Raw genomic sequence first — 22,756 nt, 5'->3', positions numbered from 1 at the left:
CATTGTAGTTTTGATTTGCATTTCTCTGATGATCAATGATGTTGAGCACTTTTTCCTATGCTTGTTTGCCGTTTGTTCCTGTCTTTTGAGAAATGCCTGTTCAAATCTTTTGCCCATTTTTAAATCTGATTATTACATTTTTTCCTATAGAGTTGTTTGGACTCCTTATATATTCTAGTTATTAATCCCTTCTCCCATGGGTAGTTTGCAAATATTTTCTCTCTTGCTGTGGGTTGTCTCTTCACTTTGTTGATTGTATTCTTTGCTGTGTAGAAGCTTCTAAAATATTCTTTTAACAGTAAGTATAACATTCACCCAACATGCTCTTATCAGTGAATTTAATAGTAATCAGCAAAGTCTGATATGAACATCCCTTAATCTTAGAACATTTTAGGCAGTAATGGAGTCTAGCCATTAGGCTGTCTTCATAATCTGCGAAATGAATCTGTCTTAACCATGAGGCATGCCAGTACAAGACTTTCTTGGTATTTTCGTAATTAAGCCCTTTGGGATGGAGTCCAAGGTGGGCCTTTCTTGTATCTATCTGTGTGAGTATTTTGATGTTCAAGGAAGGCCCTAGAGTATAGAAACTATATAGACCTGTGTAAAAGTTCCTGGTTATTAGGTTAATTGAAGTTAAAAAATTTAAACCCAAACCTAATTTTTCTTTTTTTTTTTTTTTTTTTTTGCTATTCCCAATGCTTTTTTTTTTTTTTATTATTATACTTTAGGTTTTAGGGTACATGTGCACAATGTGCAGGTTTGTTACATATGTATCCATGTGCCATGTTGATTTCCTGCACCCATTAACTCGTCATTTAGCATTAGGTATATCTCCTAATGCTGTCCCTCCCCCCTCCCCCCACCCCACAACAGTCCCCGGAGTATGATGTTCCCCTTCCTGTGTCCATGAGTTCTCATTGTTCAATTCCCACCTATGAGTGAGAACATGCGGTCAAACCTAATTTTTCTAACTCTGGCATTTCACTTCAGCACTAAACTCTCTTAGTCAATGGGACTTTCAAAAATAAATTGAAATCCCTGAAACATTTAAAGCTCTATTTATAAATTAGTCAATTTTCTTTTTTTTAAATTAAATATGTCAAGTGACTAGCTTAGCAAGATGATAATCAGAGCAAGCAAAACCTTCCCAGATACTTAATTTTGGAAGTTTCGCTATACTTTTCTTTACATTTTCTTTACATTAATGATTAGTTTCTGTTTCCATGTTCTCATAATCATACATGTATTTTCTCTATCTGAAAATAAAATAATTTCTTTTACCCAGGTTTTCTCTCTCTCTCTCTCTCTCTGGTTCTCTCTCTTTCTCTGTCTTTCTGTGTATGTATGTTTGTGTTTTAAATCATGGTTCTCTCTTCTGCTGTACTTCTCTTCCTCATAAAATAAGATCTTTAGGAAACTTTAACTTCCTCCTTCTCTCAGTCTCATACTTCTAGATGAGACTTTTGAAACTCTTTTATTCACCCATTCTGCCTCCGTCAGTTTAATGTTTTTTGTTTTTCATTCAGATTTAATTATTTGTGTCGTTGTTTAGTGTTTATGTTGCTTCTTCTCTGTATCACTTTCTATCTTAATGTGTCAGTTTTGGATCATTTGTATTTGCTTGATACCTTCTTAAGTATTTTTGTTCAGTTAAGTTCTCTGGGTGATATGCTCTGATTTCTTGTATAAGCTCAAATGCCAATCTGTTTTCTTCTTTTCCTTTGTAGGTAACATGTTCTTTTTGCCTGGATACTTATTAAGAGTTTCTTTTTTATTGTTAGTTATATATATTTTGTTACCAGTTCTTTAGTTTGGAGCTTAGTGAGTTCTTTAGTTTGGAACTTAGTGACTTTCAGTCTACAGAGTCGAACCTTTGTGTTAGGGAAGAAATTTTGTTGTTTCCTATTATTGCCTTTGCCTCTATTAAGTCCCCTGAATCTTTTCTTTTATGATATATTTCTTTTTACATTTTACTTTGTGAAGTTTTTTTTGTACTTGTTCTCTTAGCTCACTAATTTCATCTTCTTTTTTTAATTGTTCAAATTCAATTTGAGTAGGTAAATTATTTTTAAGGGTTCTTCACATATAGATATATATGCACAAGGTATTTTTATAGTAAATTTAGGTCATTTTCTTTCTTCTTGCGCTTTGGAGCTTTATTCATTCAGTGTACATGTTCTGTTTTATTCTGACTGTTCAGAACCTAGCTTTTAACTGCTAAGCAAAATATCTGCGCTTCTTTGCCCTTTCCCCTGCTGTGTTTTCTTCAGTAGCCCCATGATGCATATGGCTCTGCCTTGCTTCTCTTAGGTGCACACACCCACATTAGGAGCCCTAGTCCTTCTGGTCAGTTGTTAAATTACTTTACGGGATAGTTTTCCAGTTTTTGTTAGTACCCTGGGGGCAAGCATCTCTTTCGTTGTGGAGAGGGGTGGAGTATAGCCCTTGAACTTCTGTTTTTCTCTTTAGGTCAGTATGATTCCACTTGCTTTTAAGTTTTTCAGTCTTTTAGACTTTCAGAAGTGTATCAAAGTCTGATCTCTGGCCTTCTGGTGCCATCCATATCATTCTGTTAAGGATTTATTTTTTCCTATTTAACTTAATGATTTTTGAGACACTTGGAGAAGGAGAGATTTGCTTCCTCACATATATGCAGTCTAGGATTGGAAGTCCACTGGGAAGTTTTTTTCATAGGTTTTGAGAGGAAACTTCTCTGCAGGGAACATTCACTGAGGCAGAATCATGGTGCCTTTCACGCAATCTGGTGGGTCTTAGGAGTGTGAATGGCTGCTTCAGTGTCCTCTTCAGCTGGCAGGTGGGGTCTTCCAGGAAAAAATAGTTTACCACATCAGGAATGATGAAGATATGGCCAAGCATTCCACTTTTCCTTTCTGCAAAACAGGGCTTAAAATAGTGTATCAAACAATAACTAGTTAGAAGATAAAATGGAAGAAAAAGTGCCACTTTCAAGAGCAACAAAGATGGGATACCAGAAATAAACTTAACAACAAACTCTAAAACCTGCATAATAAAAATATAAAACATCATTGAAGAACATAAAAGAAGTTTGGAACAATTGAAGAATATGCCTTCTTCATAACTGGAAATAGCACCATAAAGATGTTAGTTTAAGTTAATTTATAAATTTAATGTGATGATAAGAATCCTTTTTAAAAAACTAAATAAATTGATCTTGGCTAAATAATTTAACCAAGAAACTTTGTAGGAAAAACAAAAAGAACAAGGGTAGTGGATATAGAGGACTTTTGCAACTAGATGTTGTATTGTGAAGTCTTAGTCTCAGTAATTAAAACCCATTGGTTGTGGGACATGAAGAGAATGTATTATGGGGTAGAATGGGAATCCTAGAAATATACCCACATTCATAGGAACATTTAGATATGGTAAAGATGGCTTCTCAAAAGCCAATGGAGACAATATGTACTATTCAGTAAATAGTTTTGGAGAAACTGAATATTCAACTGTGGAGGTAAAGAAAATAGGAATCCTACCTCATGGATGAATTACAAATGATCAAAGATTTAAACGTACTAAATGAAAACATAAAAAATATTTTAAGGCCGGGTGCAGTGACTCATGCCTGTAATCCCAGCATTTTGGGAGGCTGAAGTGACAGGATCCCTTGAGGCCAGGAGTTTGAAACCAGCCTGGTCAAGATAGCAAGACCCTGTCACTACAAAAGAAAAATAAAAAACAGCCTGGCATGGTGGTGTAGTCCCAGGTATTCAGGAGACTAAAGTGGGCGCATCTCTTGAGCCCAGGAGTTTGAGGCTGTAGTAAGCTGTGATTACACCACCGCACTCCAGCCCTGGTGATAGAGCCAGACCCTGTCTCCAAAAAAAAAAAAAAAAAAAAAAAAAAAAAATTATTAGCAAACATAGAGAATTAACATAATTTTTTTTCTATAGTAGGCATTTTGAACTATGATTTAAGGCAGTAAAAGAAAAAGCCATGAAGGAAAGAGTTGAGAAATGAGGCTACGTAAAACATCTACGTGACAAAAAAATCTACATTACATAAAACGTCCACATTACAATATATAAAACATCTACATTACAAAAAACAAAATAAGCAAGGGCAAATTACGACCTGGGAAAAATACCTGGAACTCATATTACAGATGAAGGATTAATCTCCTTAATATACAAAGAACTAAAAATGGTTAAGAAAAAGTCCAACAACCCAATAGAAAAATGGGCTAACATATAAAAATAATTTTTTTACTGTTGAAAGTTTGTTTTTCAGATATACTTGTACATATATAGAATGACATATAAATGTACAAACTTATTGTAGCATTGTTTGTAATAGCAGTAGATTGGAAAGAATTTATTCAAGTACTCATCAGTAGGGCATTAGTTAAATAAATTATGGAATAGCTACACAGGGGAACATTATATAGTTGTAAAAACAGCAAAGAAGTTCTATGTATTGATATGGAAAGTCTCCAGGAAAAGTTAGAGGAAAACAAGATATACAACAATGTGTAAACCTACTAAGGAGCAGCATATGTACACATTGCTTTTATACTCTGTGTGGATGTATTTTTTCATACATATGAATAATTTATGTATGAATATATGCAGCTATAGTAATAAAGTTTGGAAGACTATATAGGAAATTGATTACCTTGGCAGGTAGAGAATTTAATGGGTTGGAATTGGGCAGATTGGAGACAGGGATGGGAATAATTTTTCTTTATATATTTTTGATTTGTGTATGATTCAGTTGTAATACATATGAAGAATTATAGTATATAAGACATTTTGAGGGGGAGGTGACCAAAACTGCATTCCAACTGGCTTCAGCAAACCTCTGTTTCATAGTCACCACCAATATAACTATCCCATCAGTGTTAGAGGGTTAGTTTCTTTATTTTGTAGGAATTCTGGGAATATTAGATTTATGTAAGTGATTATTAGTCCGTATAGGCTAACCAGAACAGAGTTCCTGTATTTTAAGAGGCTTTACAGTCTAATTTATTAATATCCTTTGAAAGTAGGAAAATTTATTGCACCCTATGATAAGCAGATAATAGCTTTTATCAGTTCCAGGCACACAGAACGCTGGTAGTTTCAGATTTATATCGTCAGCCATGGGTAAAATGAATAGAGAACACCAAACTGAGCACTTAGGACATATCTCAAAGAGCTGTTCTCTCCAGTGGAATTGAGACATATTTGTACACAGACAGACAAAAATTGACTAACAAACCAAATTCTCTGTTGCAGACAGAGAGTAGATATCAAATGGCCTGGCCGTAAAATGGACTTCAGCCATTGTTGCCACCAGTGGATAGTAACTGGCGACAACTGTTGCAGAACCAGAACCAAATTTGGCAAAGAATAAGAAATAAACAAAAACCAATCAGAAGAATAAAAAGAGAAAGAGATCCTGCTTGGAATTGATTCCAGGGACGAAGAAAAGATATTCCTGGGAGTGAACAGTCCCTGAGGTGCTGTTCCTGGGCAATATGCTGTATTTGTCTTGAGAAGGAAATCCGCTTGGACTTCTCTGTGGAACTTCAACATTGTCAAGTGTAATTTTTCATAAGTTATGAGCAAGAATCTCATGCAAATAAAGTGAATATATGACAGATATTTACATAATTTCTTAATGAGGGAAACAGCAAGATGATAAGGCTGGTTCTCATAATCTTTCAATTTGGGGGAAGTAGTTTTCTCCTATTTTTCATTTTCATCGAATGCATTCAGGTTTAAGTCTGAAGATGTTTTACAGAAAACTCTGGTAAAAAATACAGCAGTAGGTTACTTAGGTTTCTATGGTTGGCAGTCCTTAACTACAGCTTTTTTGTTAGATATGAAACTACAATCAAACACCTGAAGGATAAAATTTGTCCATAATTTTAAAAGCATAGAACAAGAGAGTCAAATAAATGGATACTAAATTTCTTATGGAGTTGGTTCATCATTACATGGCCCATAATATATATATAAATATAATTTTTATACCTTTTAAACTGTGTAACATTTACCAATAAACTTTTACACTTTGAGGTATAACACATGTAATAAAGTCTACAAATCATAAATGTATACCTTGATAAATTTATACAAAATATATACCCAGATAATCACAACCCAATCAAGGTATAGATTATTTCTAGCACACACAAAACCCTTGTTCCTTCTAGTCAGTACTTCTCCCAAAGGTAACTATTACTCTGACTTTGTCACAATAGATTAATTTAGCCTGTTCTTGAACTTAATGCCAATAGAATTATATAGCATGTACTCTAATGTCTGACTTCTGTTGCACAACATTTATGAAATTCATCTACTTTTTGCAAATTCCTTTTTATGAGTAGTAGTCTATTGTACAAAAAATATTAAAACTAGTATTGTTAATGTATTTTTTGTCTTAATAAATAATTGTATATAGTATATGTAAATACACTTGATTTTTTTACATATTGACCATGTAAACCAGTGATCTTGCTAACTTATTTATTCTAAATTTCTTATAGTGTCTTTTAGATTGTTTATTTACATGTCATGTCTTCAAATAAAGAAAAATGTTTTCTTTTCCAATTTTTACATTTTTTCTTGCTTTTTCCCCCAAGTGAATAAGACCTCAAGTACAGTGTTGAATAGAAAACAACGTTCTTGTCTTGTTCATGATCTCAGTGGGAAATCATTTAGTATTTCAGTGTTAAGTGTGATGCTTAGCTGTCTTTGTGTTTTTCAATAATTTTCACTAAAATATTTTAAAGAATTTATGAATAGATATTACATTTTACCTATTGAAATTATATGTGATGGATTACATTTACTGATTTGCGTATGTTGAACCAGCCTTGCATCCCAGGAATGAAGCCGACTTGATCGTGGTGGATAAGCTTTTTGATGTGCTGCTGGATTTGATTTTCCAGTATTTTATTGAGGATTTTTGCATCAATGTTCATCAGAGATATTGGCCTGAAGTTTTCTTTTTTTTGTTGTGTTTCTTTCTGGTTTTGATATCAGGATGATGCTGGCTTCATAAAATGAGTTAGGGAGGAGTCCCTCCTTTTTAATTGTTTGGAGTAGTTTCAGAAGGAATGGTACCAGCTCCTCTTTGTACCTCTGGTAAAATCTGGCTGTGAATCTGTCTGGTCCTGAGCATTTTTTTTTTTGGTTGGTAGGCTATTAATTACTGCCTCCATTTCAGAACTTGTTATTGGTCTATTGAGGGATTCAACTTCTTCCTGGTTTAGTCTTGGGAGGGTGTATGTGTCCAGGAATGTATCCATTTCTTCTAGATTTTCTAGTTTATTTGTGTAGAGGTGTTTATAGTATTCTCTGATTGTAGTTTCTATTTCTGTGGGGTCAGTGGTGTCCCTAAACATTTTTTGTTGTGTCTATTTGATTCTTGTCTCTCTTCTTTATTAGTCTATCTAGTGGTTTTTTTTTGTTTGTTTGTTTGTTTTCAAAAAAACAGCCCCTGGATTTGTTGATTTTTTTTTTTTTTGGAGGGTTTTTCATGTCTCTATCTCCTTCATTTCTTCTCTGATCTTAGTTATTTCTTGTGTTTTGCTAGCTTTTGGATTAGTTTGCTCTTGCCTCTCTGGCTCTTTTAATTGTGATGTTCGAGTGTCCATTTGAGATCTTTCTAGCTTTCTGATGTGGGCGTTTAGTGCTATATATTTCCCTCTTAACACTGCTTTAGCTGTGTCCCAGAGATTCTGGTATGTTGTCTCTATTTGTTCTCATTTGTTTCAAAGAACTTCCTGATTTCTGCCTTAATTTCTTTATTTACGCAGGAGTCATTCAGGAGCAGGTTGTTCAATTTCTATGAAATTGTGTGGTTTTGAGTGAGTTTCTTAATCTTGAGTTCTAATGTGATTGCACTGTGGTCTGAGAGATTGTTTGTTGTGATGTTAGTTCTTTTGCATTTGCTGAGGAGTGTTTTACTTCCAATTATGTGTTCGTTTTTAGAGTAAGTGCCATGTGGCACTGAGAAGAATGTATATTCTGTTGATTTGGGGTAGAGAGTTCTGTAGACTTCAGAACCAAAGACAAAACCACATGATTATCTCAATAGATGCAGAAAAGGCCTTTGATAAAATTCAACATCCCTTCATGTTAAAAACTCTCAATAAACTAGATATTGATGGAACATATTTCAAAACAATAAGAGCTATTTATAACAAACCCACAGCCAATATCATATTGAATGGACAAAAGATGGAAACATTCTCTTTGAAAACCAGTACAAGACAAGGGTGCCCTCTCTCACCACTCCTATTCAACACAGTAGTGGAAGTTCTGGCCAGGGAAGTCAGGCAAGAGAAAGAAATAAAGGTTATTCAGATAGGAAGACGGGAAGCCAAGTTGTCTCTGTTTGCAGATGACATGATTTTATATTTAGAAAACCCAGTCATCTGAGCCCAAAAACTCCTTGAAATGATAAGCAGCTTCAGCAGTCTCAGGATACAAAATCAGTGTGTAAAAATCCCAAGCATTCCTTTATATCAACAATAGGCAAGCAGAGAGCCAAATCATGAATGAACTCCCATTCACAATTGCTACAAAAAGAATAAAATACCTAGGAATACAGTTCACAAGGGATATGAAGGGCCTCTTCAAGGAGAACTACAAACCACTGCTCAAGGAAATAAGAGATGACACAAACAAATAGAAAAACATTCCATCCTCATGGTTGGGAGGAATCAATATTGTGAAAATGGCCATACTGCCTGAAATAATTTATAGATTCAATGCTATTCCCATCAAACTACCATTGGCATTCTTCACAGAATTAGAAAAAACTATTTTAAATTTCATATGAAATCAAAGACGACCCCATATAGCCAAGACAATCCTAAGCAAAAAGAACAAAGCTGGAGGCATCACGCTACCTGACTTCAAACTATACTACAAGGCTACAGTAACCAAAACAGCAGGGTACTGGTACCAAAACAGCAGGGTACTGGTACCAAAACAGACATATAGACCAATGGAGCAGAACAGAGACCTCAGAAATAACACCACACATCTATAACCCTCTGATCTTCGACAAACCTGACAAAAACAAACAATGGGGAAGAGATCTCCTATTCAGTGAATGGTGCTGGGAAAACTGGCTAGCCATATACAGAAAACTGAACCTGGACCCCTTCTTTTCACCTTATACAAAAATTAACTCAAGATGGATTAAAGACTTAAATGTAAAACCTCACACCATAAAAACCCTGGAAGAAAACCTAGGTAATACCATTCAGGACATAGGCATGGGCAGAAACTTCATAACAAAAACGCCAAAAGCAATTGCAATAAAAGCCAAAATTGACAAATGGGATCTAATTAAACCAAATACCTTCTCCACAGCCAAAGAAACATCATCAGAGTGAACAGGCAACCTATAGCATGGGAGAAAATTTTTGCGATCTACCCCTCTGACAAAGGTCTAATATCCAGAATTTACAAGGAACTTCAAACATATTTACAAGAAAAAGATAAATAACCCCATCAAAAAGTTGGTAAAGGATATGAACAGATACTTCTCAAAGGAAGACATTTACGTGGCCAACAAACATATGAAAAAAAGCTCAACATAACTGATCATCAGAGAAATGCAAATCAAAACCATAGTGAGACACCATCTCATGCCAGTCAAAATGGTGATTATTAAAAAGTCAGGAAACAATAGATGCTGGCGAGGATGTGGAGAAATAGAAACACTTTTACACTGTTGGTGGGAATGTAAATTAGTTCAACCCTTGTGGAAGACACTATGGCAATTCCTCAACGATCTAGAACCAGAAATACCATTTGACCTGGCAATTCCATTACCCAAAGGAATATGAATCATTCTACTATAAAGGCACTTGCACACATATGTTTAATGCAGCACTATTTACAACAGCAGAGACATGGAACCAACCCAAATGGCCATCAGTGACAGACTGGATAAAGCAAATGTGGTACATATGCACCATGGAATACTATGAAGCCATAAAAAGGAATGAGATCATGTCCTTTTCAGGGACTTGGACAAAGCTGGAAGCCATCATCCTCAGCAAGCTAACACAGGAACAGAAAACCGAACACTGCATGTTGTCATTCATAGGTGGGAGTTGAACATCGAGAACAGATGGACATAGAGAGGGAAACAACACAGATCAGGGCCAGTTGGGGGGTGGAGGGTGAGGGGAGGGAACAGAAAGTACAGGACGAGTCAATAGGTGCCCCAAACCACCATGGCACATGTATACCTATGTAACAAACCTGCACGTTCTACATATGTATCTCGTTTTTTTTTTTTTTTTGAAGAAATTAAAAAGAAAGAAATTATATATATATATATTTCCCTTTAATAGTGTGGTCAATTATAGGGCTTGATTTTAGAATGTTAAATCAATTTGCATTTTGAACTGAAACTCACTCGGTCACTATCCTTTTTGTATATTACTGGGTTTGATTTTATATTTTGTTTAGGAGTTTTTAACTATGTTCATTATATCAACCTATAATTTTCTCTTCTAGTAATGTCTAGCTTTTTCTATAAACTCTGGCTTGGCCTTATTGGATAGATTGGGAAGTGTTCCTTTTATTTTTATACTTTGGGAGAATGTTGATACAATTTTTATTATTTTTGGCTTGTGTGTTTAAAAGAGTTCAATGAATTCATTTGGGCTTGGAGTTTCCTTACAGATTAATTTTGTTTGATAGCTGTAGGACTGTACAAATATTTTTGTTTATTGTTTCAGTTTTGGTGAATTGGGTTCTTCAGAGGATTTGTTCATTTCAACTAAATTCTCAACTGCATTGCAGTAAAAATGTTCATAATGGCCTCAGAATCTTTTTTTTTTTTTTGAGACGGAGTCTCACTCTGTGGCCCAGGCTGGAGTGCAGTGGTGTGATTTCGGCTCACTGCAAAGCTCCGCCTCCTGGGTTCATGCCTTTGTCCTGCCTCAGCCTCCTGAGTAGCTGGGACTACAGGCGCCTGCCACCACACCTGGCTAATATTTTGTAGTTTTAGTAGAGACGGGATTTCACCGTGTTAGCCAGGATGGTCTTGATCTCCTGACCTCGTGATCCACCCGCCTCGGCCTTCCAAAGTGCTGGGATTACAGCCGTGAGCCACCACGCCCGGCCCAGCCTTAGAATCTTTTTAATGTTCACAGGCTTTCTGTTTATGGCTCCCTTTTTATTATCTATATCGTAGATTCTCCATTTTTTTATTGATCAGACTTGTTCTAGGGATTGTTCATTTTATTAATCTTTTAAACAATCAACCTTTGGCTTTGTTTTCTCTTTTATACACTTTCTATTTTATTGATTTGTTACTTAAACATTTTTAAATACTTTCCTTGAATTAATTTACTATTCTTTTTCTAGCTTCTTGTGATAGAAGCTTAGAAGTATTAATTTTTCAACTTGTCTCATTTCCAGGAACATGCATTTAGAGCTATAAATTTTGCTAAATACCTCTTTAGTTGTATTCCACACATTTTCATCTATTGTATTTTCATTATCCTTCACATAAAAAAGACTTTCTAATTTCCATTGTGATTTTTATGTTTGGTTTATGAGTTATTCAGTATTGTGTTTCTTAATTTCCAAACATTTAGAGGAATTTCTAGTTATCTTTCAGTCATTGATTTTTAGTGCAGTTCTGCGGTGGTTACAAAACGTGATTCATGACTTAAATTTTTTTAATTTGTTGAGACTTCATCTTCTAGCATTTTAGTCCATTTGTAAATGTTTCATATATGCTTGAAAATGTGAAAGAAAAAAAAGAGTTTTGTAGTTGTTGGGTTTAGTGTTCTGTGTTAGTTCACATTGGAAAATTGAATGGTTCAAGTCATATACTTATGGTTTTGTCTGCTTATTCCATCAGCCATTGAGAGAGGTTTGCTAAAATCTACAACTGTGATAGTGGATTTATCTATTTTTTAGTTCTTTCAACTTTATGTATTTTGAAGCTGTTATTTTTTGCATACAAATTTTGTTTACAATTTATTGCATATAAATTATGTTAACCTGTTAATTTGATGCTTTTATGAAACGTCCCCCTTTATCTCTAGCAATACCTTGTGCCTAAGATCTACTTTGCCTGATGTAATATAGCTACACTAGCCTTCTTTGGCTAGTGTTTACATGGTATCAATTTTTGTAATCTTTCCATTTTCTACCTTTTGGTGTTGTTATATTTAAAGTATGTCTCTTAGGATATAGTTGTTGCTTTTTATTTTGAGACAAGTTCCTTTTCTGTCACCCAGGCTGGAGTACAGTGGTGTGAACATGGCTCACTGCAGCCTCGACGTCCTGGGCTCAGGTGATCCTCTCACCTCAGCCTGTGGAGAAGCTGGGACCACAGGTGTATACCATTTCACCTGGCTAATTTTTGTGTTTTTTTTTTTTTTTTACAGATGGGGTCCCACTGTCTTGCCCAGTCTGGTCTTGAACTCCTGGGCACAAGTAATATGCCCACTTTCGCCACCTGAAGTGCTAGGATTATAGGTGTGAGCCACTGTGCCCAGCAATTGTTGATTTTTAAATCCCTTCTTATAGTCTTTGTGTTTTAATAGGGATCTTTAAGTCCATTTACTTTTTTTAATTAATAGAATTGACATGCCATGTGATTCACTTTTAAAGTATACAATTCAGTGGTTTTTAATATATTCACAAAGTTATATGAAAACCACAATTATCTAATTCGAGAACATTTGAGAAAGAAATCCCTTACCTGTTAGTAGAACTCTCCATGTCTCCATCTCCCCAGCCTCTGGAAACAACTAATATACTTTTTGTCTCTATGGGCTTGACTATTCTGAAAATTTCATATATAGAGAATTATATGATTTGTGGTCTTTTGCATCTGACTTATTTTATTTAGCATAATGTTTTCAATGTTTATCCCTGTGGTAGCATGAATGAGCACTTCATTCTTTTTTAATGACTGAATAATATTTTATTATGTGTACCTAGTGCATTTTGTTTATCCCTTAGTTGCTGGGCATTTTGATTGTCCCTACTTTTTGGCTATTATGAATAATATTGCTATGAATATTCATGTACAAGTTCTTGGTAGACATGTTTTTATTTCTCTTGATTAAATACCAGGAGTAGAATTGCTTGGTCATTTGGTAATTCTCTGTTTAACATTTTGAGAAACTGCCAGTCTTTTCCACAGTGGCTGTGCCATTTTACATTCCTTCCAGTAATGAATGAGGGGTCTGATTTCTCCATATCTTTTCCAGCTAGTCTGTTTGCTTTCCAAATTATTAATATGCTTGGATTTAAGTTTACCATTTTAATATTTGTTTTTATTTGCCTTGTTTTATTATTTCTTCTCTTATTCTTTATTTCCTGCTTTCTCGTAGATTAATACGTATGTTTTATTTTTCAAAATTCCTTTCCTCTATCAGCTTTTTAGTTATACATTTATTTCTTGTTCTTTTAGTGTTCACTATAGAGACTGCAACATATATCTTTGACTTATTTACAGTATGCCATAAAATAGAACTTTTCTCACTTCTTAACCAATAGAGACATCCTAAACTGACCGAATGTACATTTCTTATCCTTTGTGTTTTTAATGTTTATATATTGTAAACTTCATAAGACATTATTTTTATGTTTATACAGTATTTACTTATATTTCCCCACTTTTGCCCTTTATTCTGTTCATGTGTTTCTGTAGTTTTGGAATCAGTTTTCTTTAATTAGGAATTCTCTTTCCTATTTCTTTTATTGCAGATCTCTTGGTGGTAATTTTTTTCAGCTTTCATTTGTAAATAATTTGTTTTACCTGCTTTCAAAATGGTTACTTTGGTGAGGTAGAAGATTCTAGGTTGGAAATATTTTTTCCTTTTAGCACACTGAAGGTTCATTTCATTATTTTCTCTTTTCCATTGAAATGTCTTCTCACATTGGTATTATTGCTTCTTGGAAGTCAACTTTAAAAAATTATCTGGCTACTTTTAAGAATTTCTCTGTGTTTGGTTTTTAGCAGTTTGACTGTAATTTACCTATGGTTTTAATTTTTTAAAATTCTGCTTGAGGTTTATAGAATTTCTTTGACTCATTAGTTTGATGATTTCATCAGTTTTGAAAACTTTTTAACATTTGTTTTCAAATATTGCTTTTGTCACATTCTCTTTTTTTAAAAAATTATCTCCCTTGTCTCTGTCATCAGTTTAGACATATTTGAGATCTTTTTTTTAAACCAAGTCTCTCATCCTTTATACTATTTTGTGTATTTTCTGTTCCTTTTTTCTCTGTGTTCTTCAATGTGGATATTTTCTACTAAACTATCTTCCAGTTCACTAACCCTCTCTTTAGCTATGTTTATTGTTCTACTAAATGTATCTAGTTAGTTCTTAATTTCAGATACTGTATTTTTCAGTTTTAGAATGAACATTTGATTTTATGGATTCCAATTCTCTGTTGAAATTCATCATTTCTCTCTTATTTTTTACTTTCATTCAATTGAACATATAGATCATAAATGTTTTTAGCAATTTGATAAAAATTTAACTAAATTCTTCTTATGTATCCCTCTTCTCCCTATATTGTGTTCAGAAAAGTAACTGCTTGTCATCCATCTAATCTCAGAGAGGCTTGTGTTTCCATAGTGTTTAGTTGGTTGCCCTGAGACCTCAGTTTTCTGTTGTGTCCTAGAAAAGTCAAGATTTTCAGATTATCTATTTTTTTATTATTACTGGGCTAGGAGTGATGCTCTTTACAGCTTTCTGCATCATAGGCAGAAAATCACAAATGCCATTTTAAAGTCTCTTTCTGATAATGCTAAGATCTGAATGAAATGTGAGTCTTTCTGGTTTGACTTTTTTTCTCTCAATTTTCACTAGTTCTTCTTTTTTTAAGCATGCCTCATCATGTTTACTGGATACTAGATAATGTGGATGGAAGATTTGCAGAGAGTCTGGAGAATGCTTTTTCCTCCAAAAACAGTTAATTTTTCTTCCCCTACTTCTGATTCTGTGAAGGCTTGGTTTGGGGCTTTGTTAGAATTTTTCTATTGCTATTTTGTCCATACTCTTAAGGCATGGCTTTTGTAGAGTCTCACCTAATAGCTCAGGGGTTTTTCAGTGCTCCTCCATCTTGGCAGTGCTTGCTTGCCAGCCCATCTCCTCAACATTGATGGGCTGCCAAAATGTCTACTTGCCTCTTTACTTGGTTTGTTTTGGGTTTCTTGGCATCCTCTCCTACATATTTATAAGTTTAGGACTCAGTTAATAATTTGAAGTGACTTCTGCTGTAGATTTCTGGGCTCTTTCTCTTTAGGTCTTTTTTGGGGGTATTTTACCTCCTGAATTCTTCCCTGCTTTGGTAATCCCAGCCTCCAACCTCTGCCTTCTCATCCCACTAAGATTACAGTTATTATGTTGGGCTCTATTTCCCATGATTGATTTGAAAAATTATCTTATACAAAAAGAAGGATTTAATGTGGAATTTGCTTAACTGGGCTTTCCTTCTCTCAAAGTTTGTAGCCCTGGAAGTCCCATCTGTATTGGTTGCTTTCTGTTGCCTTCAGACAAGCTGTTTTATATGTTTTGCCCAGCATTCATAGTTGTTCTCATTGCAAATCCTTATTTGTTGCACTCTGCTCCATTGATTGGAACCAGAAATACCATATCTCTTCTTTATTCTGTAATGATACTAATGCTTAGCACAGTTCTGTAAATATTGATTCAGAGTAACTAATTGCTGTTGCAAATCTTTTCAAGGTTCAGATTGTGTTGATCTGATAAAAATCAGTTTTTATATAATAACCATGGACCATAAAGGTTAACTAGCTATAAACCTTATTTTATCTTCTGGAATAAAAGCAGGTGTTTGGTACATTAGGGGAGACCTCTGAAAGCCAGAGTAGAAATAAAGGATCACTGCTGTTCACTTAAGCTCTTTTAGCTGAACTTCAAATTTTGACATGTAGTTTTTCTGCTCTTTCAATTGTGAGCATTGGAAGGCTTTCATAGAATTGGAAATTCTTATCAGAATCTTTCATGTTTTGATCTCTAGGAAGATGAAGTCCTCAGTACATTCTGAAGAAGATGATTTTGTTCCAGAGCTACATAGAAACGTACACCCTCGAGAACGGCCTGATTGGGAAGAAACTCTTAGCGCAATGGTAAATCAGTTTTATACAATTGTTCATATATACATATATATGTATATATAGCACTTATATAAGGAAATGGAACTGAGAACACATTACACAAAAAATTTTGTTGCTTTGTTCATTTATTCAGGAAATATTTATTGAGTGAATACTGTATACTTGGCACTGTTTTAGAGTCTGTGGGCAGAGTAATAGGGTTACAGAGTGGTAAAAATACAGTGTGAAAGGATAGGTGCTAATTATATAGGGTAGTCACAGATGGCCTCTGTGGGAAGATGAGGTTTGATCAAAGACCTGAAGGAGGTGAGGGAGTGAGTAGTGCGTTTATCTGGAAACACATCATTTTAGGCAATGGAAGAACAAGTTACAGGCTGTGGCATAGGATTAGAGAACACGTTGGAAGAAACACAAATAGGATAGTGTGGCTGAAACTGGATGAGAAAGAAACGAGGTCAGAGAAGTGGTTTGGGTGGGTGGAAAGCAGATCATGCAGTTTCTTGTACTTTATTCATGAAGACTTTGGCTTTTTATGCTTAGTGAGATGGGAAACCATTGGAGGATTTTTGGCTGAGCAGTGACACAATCTGACTTAAAATGTTAAAGAAGTCTCAGGTTACTGTGAGTAGGGGGAGGCAAAAGAAGAAGTAAAGAGAATCTGTGTGTTATAATTAATAGGTAAATAGTGATGGTAGCTTGAACCAGGATGATAGCACATATAGTGAGAATTGGTTAGATGCTATAGTTTTACTGATAAAGCCAGCTGTTTTTTCAATGAATGGGTAATAAGAGTATGAGATAAAGATATATTAAGAATGGCTTCAAGTTTTTTGGCTTTGTCAACCTGAAGAATGGAATGTATAGTACTGAGATGCTGGAAAAGCAGTTTTTGTTGGGGGATAGGTGGAAAAATCAGCAGTGTAGTTTTTCACATAGTACGTTTGAGATACTCATTTAGTTTATTAAAACTTTTTGTAACAGGTCTATTAATAAGAATGAAGAAATTCTTCTTTTATGGGAGAGGACATTTTACTTAACTGTGGTTAAGAGTCAGTGTTCTCTGTCAAAATAAAATGGAAACGTTCATCTATCAGTGCTGATCTATAATGATATTTTACTTATTTCATTTTTGAAAATGTCTTTCACTCAGGCACAGCAAATACTGACATAAATTCACAAACATTTTAATTGAACATATTGGTCACTAGGAAGGCATTTATAGAATTCTGTTAGATTCTCTTCTTGATATTTGCCTTTTAGCATGTTATTACATTGTCAATTAATCAATTCCAATTAAAGATTAGGTGGAAGTTCTCAGTTGCACAGTTAAATGGAATTTGCAGTATGGAAATTTACTTTGCATTTACATGTGATCTGAAAAACCCTACTGGACCTGTAGTTTGAGCTCAGAAAAAAATATTCCCTACACATTTGTATGGGAATGGAAGTCTCCCTTCTTGTTTTAATATTTGATAGTTTGGGATGCATGGACAGTAGCTTATGATTACTTGTGATTCTCAGAATACTAGTTGTCATTGAGATGACTTTATTGTCAGTGTTTCTTACATATAAGCTATGTTTTCTCTTGTAATTGTGCATTAAGTTCACCAGGAAATATCATCAAGTCTGCAGTAAAAACTAATTAGCAAAGTCATTCAGTGTTCCGTAACAGATGTCAAAAATATGTATATCTAGGCCGGGCGCGGTGGCTCACGCTTGTAATCCCAGCACTTTGGGAGGCCGAGGCGGGCGGATCACGAGGTCAGGAGATCGAGACCACGGTGAAACCCCGTCTCTACTAAAAAATACAAAAAATTAGCCGGGCGCGGTGGCGGGCGCCTGTAGTCCCAGCTACTCGGAGGCTGAGGCAGGAGAATGGCGTGAACCCGGGAGGCGGAGCTTGCAGTGAGCCGAGATTGCGCCACTGCACTCCAGCCCGGGCGACAGAGCGAGACTCTGTCTCAAAAAAAAAAAAAAAAAAAAAAAATATGTATATCTAAAGTCTTGTGCTGGTTTTCCACGGGAATGCTTCCAGCTTTTGCCCTTTCAGTATGATATTGGCTGTGGGTTTGTCATAAATAGCTCTTATTATTTTGAGATACATTCCATGAATACCTAGTTTATTGAGAGTTTTTAGCATGAAGCAGTGTTGAATTTTATCGAAGGCCTTTTCTGCATCTATTGAGATAATCGTGGTTTTTGTCATTGGTTCTGTTTATGTCATTGGTTCTGTTTTGTTACTGGTTCTGTTATGATGGATTATGCTTATTGATTTTCGTATGTTGAACCAGCCTTGTATCCCAGGGTTGAAGCTGACTTGATCGTGGTGGATAAGCTTTTTGATGTGTTCCTGGATTTGGTTTGCCAGTATTGTATTGAGGATTTTCGCATTGATGTTCATCAGGGATATTGGCCTGAAATTTTGCTTTTTTGTTGTCTCTCTCCTAGGTTTTGGTATCAGGATGATGTTGGCCTCATAAAATGAGTAAGGGACGAGTCCCTCTTTTTCAGTTGTTTGGAGTAGTTTCAGAAGGAATGGTACCAGCTTCTCTTTGTACCTCTAGTAGAATTTTGCTGTGAATCCGTCTGATCCTGGGCTTTTTTTTTTGGTAGGTAGGCTATTAATTACTGCCTCAATTTCAGAACTTGTTATTGGTCTATTCAGGGATTCGACTTCTTCCTGGTTTAGTCTTGGGAAGGTGTATGTGTCCAGGAATTTATCCATTTCGTCTAGATTTTCTAGTTTATTTGTGTAGAGGTGTTTGCAGTATTCTGTGATTGTAGTTTGTATTTCTGTGGGATCAGTGCTAATATCCCCTTTATCATTTTTTATTGTGTCTGTTTTATTCTTCTCTCTTTTCTTCTTTATTAGTCTGGCTAGCAGTCTATCCATTTTGTTAATCTTTTCAAGAAACTAGCTCCTGGATTCACTGATTTTTTTTAAGGGTTTTTCATGTCTCTGTCTCCTTCAGTTCTGCTCCTATCTTAGTTTTTTCTTGTCTTCTGTTAGCTCTTGAATTTGTTTGCTCTTGCTTCTCTAGTTCTTTTAACTGTGATGTTAGGGTACCAATTTTAGATCTTTCCCACTTTCTCCTGTGGTCATTAATGCAATAAATTTCCCTCTAAACACTGCTTTAACTTGTCCCAGAGATTCTGGTATGTTGTGTCTTTGTTCTCATTGATTTCAAAGAGCTTATTTATTTCTGCCTTAATTGCGTTATTTACCCAGTAGTCATTCAGGTGCAGATTGTTCAGTTTCCATGTAGTTGTGCGGTTTTGAGTGAGTTTCTTAATCCTGAATTTTATTTTGATTGCTTGTTGTCTGAGAGACTGTTATGATTTCCATTCTTTTGCATTTGCTGAGGAATAGTTTACTTCCCATTATTTGGTCAGTTTTAGAATACATGTGACATGGTGCTGAGAAGAATGTATAGTCTGTTGATTTGGGGGCGGAGAGTTCTGTAGATGTCTGTTAGGTCTGTTTCGTCCAGAGCTGAGTTCAAGTCCTGAATATCCTTGTTAATTTTCTGTCTTGATCTGTCTAATATTGACAGTGGGGTGTTAAAGTCTCCCACTATTATTGTGTGGGAGTCTAAGTCTCTTTGTAGGTCTCTAAAAACTTGCTCTGTGCATCTGAGTGCTCCTGTATTGGGTGCATGTATATTTAGGATAGTTAGCTCTTCTTGTTGCATTGATCCCTTTGCCATTATGTAATGCTCTTGTCTTTTTTGATCTCTGTGGTTTACAGTCTGTTTTATCAGAGACTGAGATTGCAACCCCTGCTTTTTTTTTGCCTTCCATTTGCTTGGTAAATCTTCCCCCATCCCTTTATTTTGAGCCTATGTGCGCATGTGAGATGAATCTCCTGAATACAGCACCCCAGTGGTTCTTGACTCTTTATCCGGTTTGCCAGTCTGTGTCTTTTAATTGGGGCGTTTAGCCTGTTTACATTTAAGGTTAATATTGTTATGTGTGAAATTGATCCTGTCATTATGATGCTAGCTGGTTATTTTGCCCGTTAGTTGATGCAGTTTATTCATAGTGTTGATGGTCTTTACAATTTGGTATCTTTTTGCAGTGGCTGCTACTGGTTTTTCCTTCCCATATGTAGTGCTTCCTTAAGGAGATCTTGTAAGACAGGCCTGGTGGTGACAGAATTTCTCAGCATTTGCTTATCTGTAAAGGATTTTATTTCTCCTTCGCTTATGAAGCTTAGTTTGGCTGGATATGAAATTCTGGGTTGAAATTCTTTTAAGAATGTTAAATATTGGCACCCCACTCTCTTCTGGCTTGTAGGGTTTCTTCAGAGAGCTCTGCTGTCAGTCTGATGGGTTTCCCTTTGTGGGTAACCTGATCTTTCTCTCTGGCTGCCCTTAACATTTTTTCCTTTATTTCAGCCTTGGTGTATCTGACAATTATGTGTCTTGGGGTTATTTTTCTCGAGGAGTATCTTTGTGGTGTTCTCTGTATTTCCTGAATTTGAATGTTGGCATGTTTTGCTAGGTTGGGGAAGTTCTCCTGGATAATATCTTGAAGAGTGTTTTTCAGCTTGATTCCATTCTCCTCGTCACTTTCAGGTACACCAGTCAAAGATAGATTTGGTCTTTTCACATAGTCCCGTATTTCTTGGAGGCTTTGTTTGTTCCTTTTCATTCTTTTTTCTCTATACTTGTCTTCATGCTTTATTTCATGATGTTGATCTTCAGTCTCTGGTATCTTTTCTTCTGCTTGAACGATTTGGCTATTGATACTTGTGTATGCTTCACGATGTTCTCGTGCTGTGTTTTTCGGCTCCATCAAGTAATTTATGTTCTCTTCTAAACTGGTTATTCTAGTTAGCAATTCCTTTAAGCTTTTATCAAAGTTCTTAGCTTCCTTGCATTGGGTTAGAACATGCTCCTTTAGCCTGGAGGAATTTGTTATTACCCACCTTCTGAAGCCTACTTCTGTCGATTTGTCAGACTCATTCTTTGTCTGATTTTGTTCCCTTGCTGGCAAGGAGTTGTGATCCCTTGGAGGAGAAGAGGTGTTCTGGTTTTGGAATTTTCAGCCTTTTTACCCTGGTTTTTCCTCATCTTCATGGATTATGTACCTTTGGTGTTTGATGTTGGTAAACTTTGGATGGGGTTTATGTGTGAATGTCCTTTTTGTTGATGTTGATGCTATTCCTTTCTGTTTGTTAGTTTTCCTTCTAATAGTGAGGCCCCTCTGCTGCAGGTTTGCTGGAGTTTTCTGTAGGTCCACTCCAGACCCTGTTTGCGTGGGTATCACCAGCAGAGACTGCAGAACAGCAAAGTTTGCTGTGTGTTCCTTTCTCTGGAAGCTTCATCCCAGAGGGGCACCTGCCAGATGCCAGCTAGAGCTCTCCTGCCTGAGGTTTCTGTTGACCACTGCTGGGAGGTGTTTCCCAGTCAGGAGGCATGGGGTTCAGGGACCCACTTGAGGGGGCAGTCTGTCTCTTAGAGCTCCAGCGCTGTGCTGGGGGATCCATTGCTCTCTTCAGAGTTGGCAGGCAGGAACGTTTAGGTCTGATGAAGCTGTGCCCACAGCCCCACCTTCTCCCAGGTACTCTGTCCCAGGGAGATGGGAGTTTTGTCTATAAGCCCCTGACTGGGGCTGCTGCCTTTCTTTCAGACATGTCCTGCCTAGAGAGGCAGTCTGGCTACAGTGGCTTTGTGGCTCTGTGGTTGGCTCCGTCCTGTCCCAACTTCCCAGTGGCTTTGTTTACATTGTGAGAGGAAAACCTCCTATTCAAGCCTCAGTAATGGTGGACGCCTCTCACCCTACCAAGCTCGAGCATCCCAGGTCGACTTCAGACTGCTGTGCTGGCAGCGAGAATTTCAAGGCAGTGGATCTTAGCTTGCTGGGCTCCTTGGGGGTGGGATTGGCTGAGCTAGACCACTTGGCTCCCTGGCTTTAGCCCCCTTTCCAGGGGAGTGAATGGTTCTGTCTTGTTGGCATTCCAGGCACCACTGGGGTATGAAAAAAATACTCCTGCAGCTAGCTCAGTGTCTGCCCAAATGGCTGCCCAGTTTTGTGCTTGAAACCAGGGCCCTGGTGATGTAATCACCTGGGGGAATCTCCTGGTCTGCAGGTTGTGAAGACCATGTGAAAAGCGTAGTATTTGGATCAGAATGCACCATTTCTCACGGCACAGTCTTCTCACGGCACAGTCCCTCATGTCTTCCCTTGGCTAGGGGAGGGAGTTCCCTGACCCCCTGCCCTTCCCAGGTGAGGCGACGCCCCACTCTGCTTCAGCTCGCCTTCTGTGGGCTGCACTCACTGTCTAACCAGTCCCAATGAGATGAGTCGAGTCCTGCAGTTGTAAATGCAGAGATCACCCGCCTTCTGCGCTGATCTCGCTGGGAGCTGCAAACTGGAGCTGTTCCTATTCTGCCATCTTGCCAGCCACCTCCCAATGTCCTCAATCAACTCTTGAAGCAACTATTCTCACCAGCAGATTTAAACCAATTTGTTTTTTTTTTTTCTGACACATTTATTTTACTGCTGCAATCAAATGTGATTTGATAAACTCACCATTGGTAAATGACTTTCCTTGCTTGCTGATAAATGAACTACTAGGAAATGTACTTAGGTTGCAATCTTGTTCTTTTTTGTGAAGAAATTCTGTGTGGTGATGTAC

The 22,756-nt window shown here is 36.5% G+C and overlaps 1 protein-coding gene across 6 annotated transcripts in view; it reads left to right on the top strand.

Moving 5' to 3' along the window:
* The window catches only part of ARHGAP32 (Rho GTPase activating protein 32), a 307,318-nt gene that overhangs the window by 91,856 nt on the left and 192,706 nt on the right, over positions 1-22,756 (top strand). For all 6 annotated transcript variants that reach the window (XM_055273718.2, XM_055273719.2, XM_055273717.2 and 3 more), the window contains one exon: positions 16,017-16,125. In XM_055273718.2, coding sequence (XP_055129693.1) covers positions 16,021-16,125 — 105 coding nt within the window. In that variant the 5' untranslated portion in view covers positions 16,017-16,020. The remainder of the gene's footprint in view (positions 1-16,016; positions 16,126-22,756) is intronic.

This window comes from Symphalangus syndactylus, chromosome 3 (genome assembly GCF_028878055.3).
Source record: "Symphalangus syndactylus isolate Jambi chromosome 3, NHGRI_mSymSyn1-v2.1_pri, whole genome shotgun sequence".
NCBI classification, from domain to species: Eukaryota; Metazoa; Chordata; class Mammalia; order Primates; family Hylobatidae; genus Symphalangus; species Symphalangus syndactylus.
This window is presented reverse-complemented; position numbering and strand designations above follow the sequence as displayed.